General features: G+C 39.4%; 1 protein-coding gene across 4 annotated transcripts in view; it reads left to right on the forward strand.

Annotated features, from left to right (window-relative positions):
- ELF1 (E74 like ETS transcription factor 1) overlaps positions 1–15,795 on the forward strand; it is an 87,238-nt gene extending 71,443 nt beyond the window's left edge. For 2 of the 4 annotated variants that reach the window (XM_066545038.1, XM_066545040.1), the window contains exons 6-9: positions 463–546; positions 3,537–3,729; positions 4,814–5,281; positions 14,117–15,795. In XM_066545038.1, the coding sequence (XP_066401135.1) occupies positions 463–546; positions 3,537–3,729; positions 4,814–5,281; positions 14,117–14,732 (1,361 nt within the window). In that variant the 3' untranslated portion in view covers positions 14,733–15,795. The remainder of the gene's footprint in view (positions 1–462; positions 547–3,536; positions 3,730–4,813; positions 5,282–14,116) is intronic. The other 2 variants (XM_066545039.1, XM_066545041.1) reach the window with 1 other exon arrangement.
- The last annotated feature ends 1,607 nt before the right edge of the window (positions 15,796–17,402 follow it).

Here is a 17,402-nt window from a genome sequence, read left to right on the forward strand (position 1 = left end):
AAAAAATGTTTGTTTCAGATGACAGTGTAGTTTGCTGCTGGCAGTGTACTTGCAATAGATTAAACAAGGAGACAAGCTTGTTTTGTACCTACCTTCCATTTTGGCAATAAGTGAACATGATAGTGCTCTGTATTTTATCTAGCTTTTCCTGTTTAAGCCCTTACACATAGTTAATAGCTTATTTTTCTCTTGTCTGTTTCAAGTGCTCTTAAGAGTACCTAAATAGCCACAGAAATTTCCAATGTGCATGGACTTCAGGAAAGTGCTGTAGTCTTTTTTTAGAAGTACGGTAAGAGTATAGGAGGTCTATTCTGCCATAGGAAAAAAAAAAGTTCAGCACAGAACTAAGTTCCCATGTTGGTAGAAATTTAATCTTTTTTGAATTGGAGAAACAAATCTCTTCCCTTTTTAGGTAATTTTTTTTTCTTAAGCTGCCGCTGACTTACTGACGATTTATTTCAGGGAAGAAACCAAAACCGTCTCGTTCTGAGTCCCCTACTACAACTCCAAACATATCTGTGAAAAAGAAAAACAAAGATGGAAAGGGTAAGTCCAAATAGTTGTCACCAAAACGTTTAGGAGAACATAGTTTCTGAGTGATCTGTAAAAAGAAAAAAAATCACCAGTTCACTTGTGATGCAAACATAGGTCTTGTGTTCAGGGGTGGTTAACATCTCAAGGCAAGGAAAAGATGAGCACATGAGTTTTCTTGGTGAAATACTCAGTTCCTTGGGAGAATAATGTATTTGTCACTTTAGTTGCAAGGGTTCTTGGAAACTCTTCAACATCCCTGCAGACTTTGCTGTGTTTTGAGTGAAGTCTTGGGGAGTGCTTTGCATTATATTAATGCTTCTTAGGCTGTGGTTATTTTGACAGATGATCTTTACAAATGTGTTCCATCTGTATGTGTCTAATTTTGCATGAGGCTAACCAAGCCTGCCAGTTGGCAGCAGGAAGTACCAAGTCCTGAATTTTGAAAAAATTTATAACACAGCTTGAACACTTGGACAGAAAACTTGGGGGTTTGATACTTTCATTCCTTCTGTGCTTAAAAGGTAGAAATAAAAAGAAATGCCACATAACATACAATAAATAATTTCTCAGCCTGAAGTGTTCAGTAGTGCCTGTGAGTTTTGTCATCAGCTTTGACAAAAGGGTTGCTTTGCTGTGGGGTCCAAGGCTGCAGCTGTGCCCAGGCTGGTGTTAGAAGGGAAGGCTGATCCCAGCCGCAGCGAGCTGTGCTGCCCTCGGTGGGAGCTGCAAATGAGCCTCCCCTGTGTCACAAGGGCCTGCTGCATGTGACAGATGTGGTTGCATGCATGCAGTACTTGCCAGGACAGCAGCCTAGCCAGTCCTGGACACTGGTGGCAAAAGAATGCCGCACTCTTGAGGTCAGAAAAATCTCTACTCTGGCAAATGAGTGTGTCGGGGTTTTTTTCCTTTGGAAGAGGCATTTTCTGCAATAACAGGAAGAAAAGAACCTGTTGGCAATCAATAAATATTTTACATGTTAATGCCATCAATTTTAAATATATATTGTTGTATTTTTTTAATTATACCTGATTTTTATGTAAAAATGAATGGAGTATCAGAGGAACATCCAAGTGGTGCTCAGATGAAATTATAGAAAATATGGAAGCAGCCAGCCACAAAATGAAAAGGTGGAAGAGTCCAATAGTTCTGTCGATGATAGCAAGGATACTCCATAATTCACATTTGTCCATTGTTACAAAGTTGCTAATTCTGAAGGGAATAAAATGGAGCATGTTGCCTCAAACCACTGTTTGTTATGAAACCCATTTGTTTTGCATTTTTAGGAAAACAAAATTGAAGTAAAAAGCATAGTAATACGACCACCCGTGTCAGGGAAGCAGCTAGAAAATCACAAGGGCTGCCTGTCTGTTACCTAGGGGGAACTTGTATGCTAAAATTACAAGTTCTCCATACAAATACATGATGCATAGAGAAAACTGAATTTTCCACATATTTCTTTTTCTGGTGTGACTCAGAGGAGGTTAAATATTCTGCCTGTAAGTAAAGCAAACCTGGTTTTTGCAGCCAGTCTTCTTCACAGTGATTTTTAGTGGCTAAGCAGTGGCAAATTTTCAGGTTGCCCTGGTGCAGTTGAGCATTTTAGTCTAGACTACAACAAAAACAGCCTGGATTAGGTGGTAAATGGCTGGGAATGCTCTCACTCCTGCCTGACACTGTGCCTTGCCTAAGCAGTCTGGTTTTGCCTTTGGGGTATCTGAGGGCTGGGAGGCTGGTTTATGTAAGCTGGGAGACATTTGTTGCAAAGGCAGTGTTTTTTCTCTAGGAATGCTCATTTTTCAAGCTTCCACCTGCTGAAGGAGCTGCTAACATTTTTTATAGGCAGTGCTGATGACTTTGATGAATATTTGCTAAGTATAGTTTAGTATTATAGGAATTTCAATTTTTAAGAGATCTCTTATTGGAATAAGGTTCAGACTGATGGTCAAAAAGTTGAAAAAATCTGCTGGGCTAAATTGAAGCTATGAAAAGAGATCCCGTCACCTTCTGATCTGCTGGGCATCATTTTTTGTGAAACTTCAGCACATGCTATCCTTGCTGTTTTTGCACAGATACTTGTGGGAGGTGATACAAGAAGTTTTTTCTTGCTTTCTCAGACTAACTAAGAAGCTTATGTGCAGCTTCAGATTCCCAAAAGAACATCAAACACCAAAAGCCTTAAAAAAAAACAGGAAAAAAAAAGGTCTTATTAGTCGCATGAGTTTAGACTCCTTAAATGTGGTTTCGGAAAAAAAAAATGCAAATTTTGTGCTAGTTTTAAGTATTCACCATCTGTGATTTTAATACTCTTTCTTTATATGTGGCAAACACTGAACAGATGTGATGGATTTTCATATAAAAGTGTTTGTCCCCACTTGTTTGTAAAATGAAACTTGAATGTTGTCTACCAGCAAGCACAAGCACTCACTGGATTTAAAAAAAAAATTACGTTTTTTCTGTACTTTGTTATTGAAGGTTTGCCTGCCTCAGCATATATCACCGATTGCCCCGCATAAATCTCATTGTTAAAGGCAAGGATTTTGTTTAGCCTTTTAAAGGATTATAACTCTCACCTCGATTCAGCAAAGCATCTAAGCAACAGCTTAATTTCCAGCATTTTTAGAGGGTAGAACTGAACATGTTCCTTTTTAAGGTAAAGCAATAGTGACTGCTTCTGTAACTGGATTAGCCAGGACGGAAAAGGGCACATGGCTGGCTAACGCTGTCTAATGTTGGTAGTCCCACATTGGCTGTAGTATTTGCACACCTAGATTATAACTCACAAAATTATAATAACTTCCCTTCCCGTGCCCTTCCATCACTATTTCCTAGTCTTGATGATATATTATATGTGTTTTGTAAAGATATCAGCTTCTCAATTTTAAGATTATTTGCATCATTAATAAAATAAAATATGGCCAAATAACTTTTTTCTTTCTTTTTTTTTTCTTTGTTTTGTTTTGTTTGTTTGTTTGTTTTTCGTTTCTGAAATTCTTTTATTCTAGGAAATACAATTTATCTCTGGGAGTTCTTACTAGCACTGCTCCAGGACAAAGCTACATGTCCTAAATATATCAAATGGACTCAAAGAGAGAAGGGCATTTTCAAACTGGTGGATTCCAAAGCTGTGTCCAGGTTGTGGGGAAAACACAAAAACAAACCTGACATGAATTATGAAACAATGGGTAGAGCTCTCAGGTATGTTCATTTTTAATAGTCGATTGTTTTTGTTGCTTTAATGTTTGTATGCATTAAATGCCTCATTTAATTTGAATAACACAAAAACCTACTATTCTATTAGTTTGGGAAATGAAAATCTTATTTCAGCAAAATAAATTAGCTAACTAAAATTAACCCTCACTAACCTCAATTCCAAATCAGTCACCTTCAGTTTCAGCATAGATGTTTTTCAGTACTGCTGCAAAACTGCATCTTCACAGTCAGACACAGATAAGTAAGAGACTGAAGATTTCAAGTGGGGCAAACCTTTCACATAAAATTTCAATCTGTTTTCAAAGAAAACTTGCCAACATTCATGTGTATTCATTAAGTTATTTCTACTTGTTGCCTAGAATTCCATCTCCAATGGAAAATACAGTTTTAGAATTCAGTTCTGGTTTCATTTCTCTGAACTTGTGTGTACAGACAGTTCTAAAACATAGAATCATGTGGCACTGCCTGTCAGGCTGGGAGTTTTCTCATACATAAAAAACTGTGCAAAATAAATAGACAACCATGGAGCTTCAGTCTTATCAGCTGATTGATAATTGTCCAACTGAGTTTTATGCATTTCTTTTCATTTCGCCCCACCTTGGTGTGCATAATTTCAAGTTATCCTACTAATTTGCAAATATAACAGAAATAGTGCTCTCCTGTCCTGTTCCCTTCACTTTGTTGTAGCTAAAATGTCTGCCTTTGCTCACTGGTGAATAAACAGGAATTCAGATTATTGAAAGAACTGTAGGAGTCAAAAGGAGAATTGAAAGTTTCATGCAACTTTTTACAAAATGTGAGTTGATAGCAGATCTGCCAAGTCATGGAGTTCTTTTCTTTCTCCTCAGAGTTATCTAAGTTTGAAGTTAAAAGGTGGCATGAAATACCAGTAAAAAAAAGTTGTTTAAGGAAAAAAGTACACTATTAAATTGGCCACTTTTTATAATGAAGAAACTAGACACATAAAAGTTTTTGGCTTGCTGGTGCTGGGCTTATTTTCTGGGAGTTTTGTTGCTTTGTTTTGTTTTTGTCAGAAAACCTGTGTAACTTGTGGGTGCACTTTAAACAGATACTATTACCAAAGGGGAATCCTTGCTAAAGTAGAAGGTCAGCGCCTGGTGTATCAATTTAAAGACATGCCAAAAGATCTCATCTATATTGATGATGAAGATGCCAGCCCTAGCACTGAATCATCAGATTCAACTCTGCTCTCACCTGCTGTGGCCAACAGAAACCAACCAAGCAGAACTAGAGCGTCTGCAAACGCAGGAACAAAGGGAGGATCAGCCTCAGTGGTAAAAACAGGAAACTCAAAGCCTGCTAAGCTGAAGGAGCAAGTAGAAGTTGTACAGCAGCAGACACCTGGCTTGAGTTCAGAAGTTTTGAGGACAATGCAATCTCCACAGCCAGTACAACCTGCTCAGCTTTTTCGGACAGTTCATGTAATGCAGCCATTGCAGCCCCTCACAGAAGGACAAGCAGCTGTAACCAGTAATGTTCCAGATGAATCGCTAAATTCCTCAGTGCAGAATATAAGGTAAGAAAATGTACAGAAAATAAATATTTGAATGATAATATATTCACTGGATGATGGCTAGATAGACTTGATTCTTTGTTTTGCTTCCAAGAAATGCTAGTCTTCCAGTTTGGTTGAAAGGAAATGATGTCTTTGTGGCTCATCCTAAGAATTTAGAGTTACTACAGCATAATATGACAGGTACACACATAACTGTACTGCCTGTGGTGGAGGGAAGGTCATCTTTTTCCATGGTGACAGGCCTGGTGCATATCATTTAATAAGGAAAAAATGTACAACTTCTCTTTAAAATTGACATTGTCAGTTCTGTCCCACAGCAGAAGTTGTGTTTTCATGTCTGTTTTTACACTGGTGTCCTTGCTTTTGAACTATACATGCGTTTGCACAATACCTTCAAAATTATTTTCCTTCTTGCTTCTTAATTTTTCTTTGTAAGAATTTTTTGACATTTTTTGCATCTTTTCTATTGTCCCCAGTTACAAGGAAAAGCTCTATATTACCTGCTCTTGCATTTTGCTGCTGTAACAAGAACAAGTTCTTCCAATTGTAGGAAACAATTAACAGACTAATCCTTTGGGAGGTGTGTATCTGCAGACATTTGGGAGCCAGTCATTCTTCCATGTTTCATCTGTGAGTCAGCTGGCTGACACTACACAGCACTTAAGCATCATGACTCTTTTGCACCTACCCCTTGGTAGCAGGATTTACCTGTAAAAATGCACAAGGGCAGCATAGTAAAAGGAAAGCAGTACAGACATAATTGAGGCTATACTGAACCATATAAGTCAGCAGAACAATAACACTAAACATGAATAGGGGGAAAGTTCAGCAACTTGCAGAGTTAAATAGCTCTAGGCTAGACCTAACTAGATTATGGATCACAAATAGATGTTATAAGGAATGGTACCAACAAACAGAATTATCTGTAAGACTTAAGGCAGGCAAGAAGTCCGGCCAAATGTTAGGAAAGCTATTCAGTGACATTATGACATCTAATTACTGCATTGCAGTATTTCCCAGTCAGTCCTTGGGTAATAAGCTAAGGGAAAAAATAGTAGAGATGATACATGTGTGAAGCTCAGGTGAAACAGAAGCCTTAAATCCTTAGAATTCTGTATTATCTTGGTTCACATCCATTGTTTTTAACCAGAACGTTATTCTACGAAATCTCTAACTGTACTTAGCCAAGATGACAAAGTGAAGGAGTTCAAACAGAAGCATCAAACCTTTTCAGAATGGTAGAGAAGTACTGCTGATTAAGAAAGTTTATACTAAAGGGTCTGAGCAGTTAGAATGTAAATAAAAACTACAATCCAGATGGTTTTGGTGTGCTTTTAACTAAGTTGGGACAAGCTGCAAAATAGGTGCTGATGAGTCCTGTGCAATAGACACTGCCCATTTCAGGCTCTCAAAATACAGTTTATGACAGATATATTTCTGCTCAGCTTCAAAAGGCAAGATTCAAATAGTTAGTTGAGGTAGAATGACATACTGAACATTTTTCAGAGCATATGTTTTAGGTCTTGTTTTATAATAAGGCTGAAACAACAGTTTGTTCAGACAGCTGTAAATCTTAGGCAGATGAATGTACACATTCTGAATCACTGCAGCAGGGCTTCTGTAAGAGTTGAAATTAATGGTCTGCATGACTTGAAAATGTACAGCAGGTATGGCTGCCATTGTAGACTAAGAACTGATAAACCTTCTGATGTATGCACACACTCAGTGGGGTTGTGGTTGGAGCCACTTTATAGTGTGGGAAGCATGAGGACAGATAGCAGCTTTGCTTGCCAGTTGCTCTTCAGTGGCTGGGACATGTAAATAGCCAAGATAATTTGGGCAAAACAGCAACCAGGATCTGGTAATGATCCTCAAAAGGTTTTCTTTATGCATGCCAGTTAATGGTTTAAAATTGACATTGTTTCTGTCATGGGCTCTGTCTTGAAGCGGGAACATCTTGAACCCATATAATTTGTCTTATGCAATTTAGTTTCTAAAGTTTTACTCATGTAAATATTCACCTCTCTTCTTCATGGAAATAAATGTTTTTCCCTCTGCAGCAATTTGCTTCTGTTCTGTTGTGAGAAGAAAAAAATAATACAGAAAATATTGAGCATCTTTGAGGTCAAAACAACTGGTTTCTTAACACTTAACCATAGCCTTCAGAGAATGTTTGCATGTGCATCTTCTCTGCTAAGGTTTTTGGTAAAAGAATCATATTTAAAGATTGTTGTGAAGTGCTTGTGTCATCATCCCTGAACTGCACTAGGCAGCACTGCCTGGTACACACCACTCCCAAAGCATCACTGGGAGAATGTGGCAGCCCAAGGCCCAAGTTCCCCAAGGCCTCTTGGCAATTCTCAAAGGAATGGGCATGTTGATGTAAATCAAGACACAAGACAGGCAGGGACTTCATTTATAGCTGCACAAAGCTTGTATCTTACTCTGAAGTGAAAAGGTCTTGGCTTTTGATGTGCTTTTTGGAGAAGTTTTGGTGCTTCTCTATGAAAGGGAGACAAGGAGAAGTGTTACTTACAAAGGGTAAAAGTCTCTTCTTCAGCCCCAGTGCTTAAACAGAAAGGCTGTGATGTGCTAACTGAGGCTTGGGAAACAGGGCAGGAGCAGGGTCAGGTCAAGCAAACTGGGTTTTGCTGACTGAGGAAAACATCTAGTATCCCCAGTGGGAATATTTGGAATTGTAAACACACTGCTGTACTCCAGGTCTAACTGTTCTGGCTCGGTATATGCAGGCACAGTAACTGCAGACTCCAGTCGTGCAACTGAGTTTGGCACTACACGTTTCCAGTGAGAAGACAAAACCAAAAATGCCTCTCTGGATGAGCATTTTATTGCTTACTTTTTCAGATGAGCCAGCTTTTATGAGGAAGAAAAGGTTTCTTTGGATTTCGTGCTTGTAAAATTATTCTGTTTAAACCAGGATAACAGACACAGGTTAACCAGAATACCTGGATTATTGGAGGTATTGTGTTTTGCCTTGGAATTAGGAGGCACTGGCCTGGGATTCAGCTCTGTGTACATTGGCTCATTCTGAGCATTAAAGGGCATCCTTTCTGTTGCTGCAGAAAGTGCAGCTCTCCTGTTTGGCTAGTGACTTACCTTGCCTAGGGCATCCTACAGGCCTGAAAGGTGCCCATGTTTGGACAAGTAAATTTCTCCTTTAAATGATGAGGACTACAAATAAAGAGAGATGCATTTTCATTTACCTTTAATCTAGAGTAGTAGTGATTTGAGATGGAGTGAAAAGAGATTCTTATATTACTTACAGTTCAGAGAATATCATAGGGAGTAATTTTAACTTATACGTCTATCTCTGCTATTGGCTGTATGGGACATGGCTGAACCTTCTAGCTGGCAGCTCTATATGCCAAGAAACTTGCAATTAGCTGACTTCTGACAAACCCTGTGCAATGTTTTACAGGTTTTAATCTATTTCTGTCAAAATTCAGCTTGCCGTTTCTTTTCTGTACTTGCAAGTTGTCATTGTGGTAGCTTGGACAGAGCACGTTAGAAGACCAGAATCCTGACTCAGTTCTGTAGCTGGGGCTAATACAGGCCACAGAGGACCAATGGGATATGCTCTCTGTTCACTTCTGAATGGGAGAACCTCAACATGATGAATCAGCCACTGTTTTCATCTTGATCTTTTTGCAAGCTTCAAGGTAGAAAATTACTTCTGAAGGTGACACAAGCATGGATTGCAGTGGCAGGATCCTGATTCAAGAGGAGGAAGAAGTAGCGGAACGTGAATCATGTTTTTTCAGGGTGTGAGCATTCTGAGTAAGAACAGTGATGATGCCAAGAACTCATCAACACTGTGTATTGGTCCCAGTAAGCAGAGTCAATTGCCTTTGAAAGCCATGTGTACCCAAGCAAACACATGCTTTCTGCTGTCATTCCCTAACGTGTTCTTGTGTCCAGGCTGTGATGCTTTGGCGATCTGACTGCAGCAATGCTGATGCTGAAAAAAAAAAAGAATTGTCTAGCAGGAGTTTATCAACTCTGAAAATGTGATTACAGCTGCTATATCAAATGAAGTGTCTTCATCTCATAACTTATATAGACATTGTCTTGTGTAAGTTGCACAGTGAATGTCAGCATTATTTTCTGTAATCATCCTTCACACCCTACCTCTATTGGCTTTGCTCAAGCTCACATAACCCCACAGACAAAGGGAAGCAGTCTGGCACTGTTCTTCTGAGACTTTGCATTGGCCATCTGCTTTCAGTCCCTTTTTCTTGAATAAGTGCAAGAGTCCCATCTGCATGATGTCAGCTAGTGTTGTAGCCCATCACTCCTGTGTCATTTCTATAGGTTTCCTGAATAAAAACCATCACAAATGTAAGTCTTGGTAAAGGGCTCCCTAAGTCTCTCTGGGACTTGATGGGGAACATAGGCAAAAGAGGATGATGCCAGCTGTAGACTTGCAAATAATCAGAAACAGGCTTCTGAAGTCCTTCCTTTGGTCGGAAACCAAACCCTAACCCACCATCAGTGCACGTGCTTCATTTCTGTTTGTAGTTAAGCAGCAGTCTTCTGTCATTGCTCCAAAGGCAAGCATGCAGTTCTAAAAGCTCTCCAGCACACTGACTAGTAGGTATTGTTGGATCTGGCTCACTGATGCCATAGCCTTCCCCAAAGGAAGGGAAACAGGGGACTGTTGCAAAGACCTCATATCTGTAATCTCTTAAATGAAGGCTTGACTGCAATCCAGGTTTCAGGTTGGTGAGAAAAAATGTCCTTCCTAAGGGAGGTGCTGGTCAGAAATAGACTGTGGTCTCAATGGGCTTCTACAAGAAACTGTGATCTAGCTTACAACAGGGTGTGTTTCTCAGAACACATTTCCAATATGGACAACTTCTATCACAGCAAAGACTTTGCTTATAACCAAACATTTTGATTTTCCTGCAGCTGAAGATGATCTTTTCTTAAGCCCACTTCTGATTTAATTTCTGAGATATGCAAGAAGGTGGCTGCTTATTGACAGAAAGGACTATAGTGTCATCTAATCAGATTAATTTTGTTTCTGCACAATAAGAAGATATCCATAGGAGCTCTCTTTCCTTGTCTTTGGCACTGCTGAAAGAGGTGGAGGTTCTGCAGCTCTGTTAGCAGCAAAGTTCCTAAGTTTTAATTCAGGTGACTGTGCAGTTTTGAAGAATTCTGGAAAGAAGACTGTTAGACTTTGTGGTTCAGTAAAAAGGACACATTGAGAGTTGAGTCCTCTGCTTCTGTCCTCTCTTACCTCTCTCTATGTATGTCTTAATATTGCTTTGTTTCATTTTATTACCATGCTGTGAAATACTTGGTTTACCTTGGCTTGCAGCTTCAATATTTTTGGTATCTTCTCCATCTCATAAATTTCACATAAATTACCATAAATAAACTTGTTTTTCTTGCCTGTCACTATTTATCTCTTGATGAGCTAATAAGATATTGCACAATTCTAGGCCATTAACAGTAAAATATGGCCCAGGAAAAAGATGATAATTTTCTGCAAAGCTAAAATGACTTCAGAATTTTTGTCATTCTTTTCTCAGTTGTAATCAGATTGTTTTATGGCAGAATTTCCTTTCCATTGCTGTTGCTCAATGTTCTTGTTCTTTTTGAAACCTCAGCAACAACTTTTAAAATAATCACCCAAAAGATTTGTACCTTAGAGAAGAAAGGCTTTTAGCAAAATGCCAGTGAAATTCAGAAACATAGCAAAATATAGACTTAAAAGCACCTAAAACAGTGTAGCCCAATGTTCATAAATCACCTTAATTATTGTGTACTTTTTTTTTTGTAAAACAGACAAAACGATTAATCAAGCTGTATCTTTTTCAATTGTATTCAAGGCAAATAGTTTAGGAAGATAGATTTTATTTAGTAATCAGGTTTGACAACTAAGGCAAATGTCTTGCTTGGCTACCATTAACATAAATAAATATTTATGATTTGCTTGTACAGCTACCTGCTGCATGCAGGTAGCAAGCACACCCTGTGTGTGTATGCATATACGTGTATGTACAGGTCGATATGCACGTGTATCATATATTTGTATCTTGGCTGATGGAGAAGACAATGCATCTGGAGTAAACCTCAGGCACAGGACTGCCTTTCAAGAGAAATAAAATGACTTCAGATTAATATGCAGATACTAATTAGAGTGTTCTGAGACAAGTGGTCTGGTTTTGTCTCTCAGAGCTGTTGTTCCTAGTGCTTCGCAGATAACTGCATTGATTAGATGCAGTTCACACATTTCGAGCTTATCCTTCAAAGCCACTTGGCAGCTAGCAGCTTTTATTTTTACAAAACAACTACAGAACAAGGAAGTAGCTTCAAGATAATACTTGGAGGGCCTACTGGCACAGGCTAGCAGCTTTAGGCCCTGCTTTCAAAATTGCAGCTATTGTGTTGTTCTTAATCCTTCAAACTCAGGTAAGTTTCTTCATGGATTAAAGAACTGCCTTGGTATCTATTCTGATTCTTTTGATGCTTTTCTAATGGCAAGTGTCAGTTATCTCTCCTTCATAGCTGTTCCACTTGCATTGCAGGTGTCTGTATAGTTTCCTGGGTTGAGCTGTACCTGTCTGACATTTTGATTTTATTACAAGTTTATTTAACTGTAGATAGTTTGCTTTTTTAGTTTTTTAAAGAGCCTAGTGGATGCCCTCATCTTGTTGCTACTTCTGAGACAGACATTAGTGACTTTTCTGTCAAAGGTCCCAGGGGAATTGCTGGGGAAAAAAAATAGTTAGCACTGATAACCCTTAGGAGACTTGGTATGAGCCTTGATAATGTCATTCTGAGCCTTGTGCTTTAGGCTCGGTTGTTGGTATTTGCTGTGCCAGCACCAAGTTCTCCAGAAGTTTGAAAGAAAGAAGCAATCACTCTAGCTGGTGCTTCACCTTCAACCAGCCCCATTTCCATGAACTTCTTCCTTGGGATTTCTTCTGTTGTGGGAAAAAGGAGCTCAAGATTGACTCTGGTGTCAGTCACATCAAATTTTGTGTCATTGTTATGATGGCTGCTGTGATGAGGCATGTATTGGCAATGATTTGGATTTGGTTTGCTGTAGCAGCATTGCTGGGTACTGCAACTGTCTTTCTTGGGAGGAAGAGAAAGTTACAGATGGAAATTTTGTTTCTTGTATTACCAAGCTCTTTGTGATCTGGGGGAAAGATTGCCTGCAGGAAGGACTGGCAGCTGGAAGATGCTCAGGGAAGCACCCATGTGCTCTGAGCCTGATACCAGCAGAGTTACTGGGCCTGCTCTTGCTGGAGCAGTCTTTGGAGCTCAGCTAGAGGCCTTTCCTAGAGGACTGTGCTGAGTGGGACATGAGAAACCTTCTACATATATTCCTGCATTTGTCTCTGCTGCTGCACTAAGAAAGGGGGAATGCGGCTCCCTATGCAGCTGGACTATGACCAGCAGCAGCATCTGCCTCCACATTGTCCCATAGCTTCAGCACCACCTAAGTCCTGCTTTGGTAAGCTTTTTGTTGCAACTGTGGTAGCCAGAGTATGGTTTTAAATGGAAGTTTTGAATATGTTGAATTAGATTGGACTGGTCAGTGGCTAAATGTTGAAATGTAGACTTACACAGAGCTGTGAAAAATAAATTCTGTATGGGTAGAAGGAGTGTAGAATGGAGGACATTCCATGGTTGATGTATGGCAGGCAACCCTTACAGCATATCTGAGGTCCAGTCTTCAGAAAGAAGAGCAGGCAGTATTGTGCATGGGCATGGAAGTATGACCATTGACAGTAAATTGCTTTCCATCTAAAGTGACTGCAGCAGGGATAGAAATAAGCTAGAAGGTGGAGATTGGTTTTTTTTTTTTTTTATTTTTGAGAAAACACCAGGGAGAGCTTAAGACTGAAAAAGGGGAGAAGGGCAGGCAGGACTAAACATTGAAGAGAAGCAGGAAGATTGGAGACAACTCTGCATGACAAACAAGGAAAGAAAGATTGCCAGAGACAGCATGGCACGGTGGCATGAAACAAGCTGTGTCAGGGTCTCAGAGCAGTTGCCCTTCCCTTCCTCTCTCTCTCCGCTGGTAACCATTTATCTTTTCTGGGGGTTTTGTTTTGTTTTAATTTGTGTGACTGGAGTGTATTGCCACATTTCAGTAACCACTGTGCACTGCAGTAGCTGTGTACTCCAGCAATACAGCTCTTAATCCTCTAATGTTGTTCCCAGAGCTCTACATCTATTGACAGTCACATGGTACCCAAGTCTGTTAGCCTGCAATCACTCCTAAATTAAAATGATGTTTTGGAAGCAGATTCTGATCAGCTGTTTTACCAGAAGTTGTGTGTGAGCCTGGCAGACAGAGAATTCTGTGTCCTGGGAGTATGGCAAGGTTATGCCCAGACAGTGCTACGATGTGGATACTTTTGAACACAGTTAAATGTATATGTGGATGTCAGGACAATTAAGGCCTGAGTTAGGCTTGTGATTTATTATTTACTTGGTGTAATTTTTGAAACTGATGGCAGATCTCTAGTGCTTTTGATGGTGGTCAGTGCTTGAGGTAGAGGTCTTGAATGTGATTCTAGGTTTCCTGATGAACCACTGAATGTCTCAAAGGCAGGCTGTTCAGCTTGGTGATGGCAGAATTGTTCATATGGGGTACTTTTACTTTGGGAATCATCTTGCTGAATTCAGGGGTCAGGTCCAGTTCTGGTTTTATTAGGAGAGATTCTACTACCTCTTTTGGGTAAATAAAATGTTTATGATGCCAAATGTTTTTTCTGTGGTAAATCTATAATTATTTTTTCAAAATCCAGCATGGAAGTGTTCTGACACAATAATCTTCTCTAATCTTAGCAGGACTTTGCAGACTCCAACCCAGGTTCCAGTGGTTGTTTCGCCTGGAAATCAGCAGCTGCATACTGTAACACTCCAGACAGTGCCTCTTACTACAGTGATAGCCAGCACAGATCCAGCCTCAGTAACAACAGCACAGAAATTCATTTTACAAGCCATTCCTACTTCCCAGCCCATGACGGTTCTTAAAGAAAACATCATGCTACAGTCTCAGAAGCCAGTCTCACCTCCTTCCTCGATTGTGCTGAGCCCAGCACAAGTTCAGCAGGTGCTCACCAGCAGCGTGCAGACAATTTGCAATGGAACAGTCAACATGGCTTCATCTCCATCCTTCAGCTCCAGCAACCCCGTGGTGACGTTCTCGCCCAGCAGCTCACAGGTGGTGTCTCAGCCCTCGGGCACGGTGATCACGTCGGTCATTAAAGCACCGGACACGAAGCAGGTTGGCCTACAAGAAGAGGAGAAGGAGGAGAGTGACAAAGTAGAAGATACTGAGCAGTCGGAGCAGAGATTCCAGCAGCAACCATTTGTGATGGTAGTGTCCAGTTCAAATAATTTCCCATCTAACGTGCAAGTGAAGCAAGAAAATGAACCATTGGAACCCAATTTGTATTGATAATTAAAAAAAAAAGACCCTGTGGATGATTATTTTCATAAATGTGATGGGACCTTTTCAGTTATGTATATATTATTTGATTCTGAAGCATGATGTTGCAAAGCTACTAAATTTCTGCAGTTAATTTTTAGAATTCATGCTTTAGGATGGATTTTGATTTTCTGTTAATTGCTAAATGTTATCATATAAATAAAATTATATATTACTCATTTTTCAAAGTACAAGCATGAAGGAACATGCTTTTTATGCTATGAAGACTTTCTCCTGAGGTTGTTGGCCAAAGTTTCAAACTTCCCTTAATTTGTTGTCAGTCTGTTGCTGATTTACATTGCAGTAATGTTATTGTAACCTTTTCTGTTTAATCTGTATGTCTATCACCTTTGGAAGCAGCAGTTAGTTTTAGTAAGACAGTTTCATTCCATGTGTTTGAATTTTTATGATCGAGTATCTGTTTCATATCAGTGAATGACATCAGTTTTAGACTTTGATAACCAGGTATCCTCTTGTATTTTTTGCAGCACAAGCTCTTGTGTGTGCAAAGCTGAATATACACTCCTATTGAGAGTACTCAAAACATATATTCCAGAAATGACAATGCCATGTCTATATTTTATATGAAAACATCAGATGTATTTAATTACAGAAGCTAACGGCATCACTACAGGTGCAAATGTTTCATGCCATTTTGCGACTATGAAGCTTAACAATCTTGCTTTCTACTTCAGATTATTTTGTAAGGGGGGAGGGAAATTAAATATATACGATTTATGCAGGTTTTTGGAGATTAATACTGCTAAGAGTTCTTGGTTTTTGATTGTAAATACTGTATATTCAATGTTGCAGGGAAGTTTTTTCAGCTAAATTTTTTCCATACAAATTTTTGATAGATGCAAATAAGATCAATAAGATTGTTATGTTTAGAGGTCTAATGTTATATGTATTCATATTACTGAGTGACTTTGTATTTAAAGACAAATTTTTAAATGATGGAGCCCATTGAACCTTGGGTCCTTCTTTTGTATTTTAATTGGTTTATTATGAAAATAAATCAAATGGAAAACCACTTTTCCGTATTTACTCTGGAATGTTTTTAATTATTATAATGCTTTGACAGTCATCATAAATAAGTAAAATACAGTGAGAAACAGGGACAGGGTGATTAGTCAGTGTGGGTCTGTGGTGGAACATGTGCAATTCACTTCTGAACAGACTTGAATATCCTTTGAAACAGCAGTAATGTATATTTTTGTAACTGAACTGAAGATTGAGATAAATCCAGGACCTGGACTTAAACTTCTTCTTTTCCATCATTTCGCAGTATGTTACAAACAACACAAAATTCTGAGTGTAATTCAGAAAGGTTGTTGTAGTTTGTATGATACCACTGACAGCCCAAGCTATTAGGGCTTCAAAAACTTGCGTGTTGCAGTGTTTAAGCAGAGGGTAAGTTAATAATAAATATTTTGCCTGGTATTATGATTCTGTCAGTATAAAATGAAAGGGAATATGACTTTCTATGATTGAAGTAATGATGTAGTTTTATTGATTGGTTGGTAAGGTTAAATATAACTTTAAGCACTAATACTAGAAAAACTAATAGGAGCAGCAGAGTGGCAGAGAGAGTATGGTCTCGATTCTTGACAGAAGGAACTCTACAAACTATTGAACAAACAGTTCTCTGCCACAGCTGCCGTGTTAGTTCAGTGTTCTTCCCTCTGACTCTTGGCAGTCAGGATTCCACCTGCAAACCCAGCACCTCACCCATTTACAGGAAGGCTGGTCATACCCACACCAGTGGTTGTTTATCTGGCAGCACTCCCTGCAGCTGGGGAGGGCTGGCAATATTTTCAGGAATGTGGATAAGCTTTGTGGAAGCATATCTGGTAACAGTCCTCACCCCGTGGGCTGTGTTAGATTGACAGAAGCACTGGAGATGGAAGCTATTTTTTTTAATAAAACTATAAAATAGGGATGTTTTCCTATACTACAAGTATTTAATAATTCTAGAAAATCTGAAGTGATAATGCTTGACTGACATTGGTTTTTAGATACAGGGAAGTTGCTTTGGTGTTTACTGAAAATGTGAGGGGGGGGGGCAGGGAATTGCACCATAAGGTTACATCTTCACAACAAAACTTCATGCCATAGATGCAGCTATTACACATGGAAAATGCTTTGTCAGTTTAGTTTATGTCAGTTAGAGAAGTGGTGGAAATCTCCAGCAGCAGTAATGTGTCTCCAGCAGCAGACTGTTGTGTAACAGATAGTAAATGGAAATCACTCCCTCCCCATATCCCTTGGGCTCTGGTGTGCCAGCCAGGTGGATCTGTACTTTGAACTCTCTTTGATATGGCAAAGGAAGGGAAAAGCTGGAGTCAATCATGAAATCATGATTGAGTTTGAGCAAGCCCTCCCCTGTCACAGCTGCCTTTGTTCCTGTGGCAGCAGCCAAACAAAACACGACAGCTAAAATCCCAGCCACTTCTGAGTCAGAAAATAAAAATTGAGGCCGCTGTTCTTTTCCACACGTGTGTGAAGCCACAGAGGAGAAAAAGGCACTTGTTTATTTTTGAGGCATTTCACAGAAGGAAATTCCATCCGGAGGAGGCAGAGGATGGAGACCTCCTTTGGGAGGTCTTTGGGAAGTCCTGTCCACCACTCTGTTGTTCT

This window comes from Molothrus aeneus, chromosome 2, assembly GCF_037042795.1.
Source record: "Molothrus aeneus isolate 106 chromosome 2, BPBGC_Maene_1.0, whole genome shotgun sequence".
NCBI lineage: Eukaryota > Metazoa > Chordata > Aves > Passeriformes > Icteridae > Molothrus > Molothrus aeneus.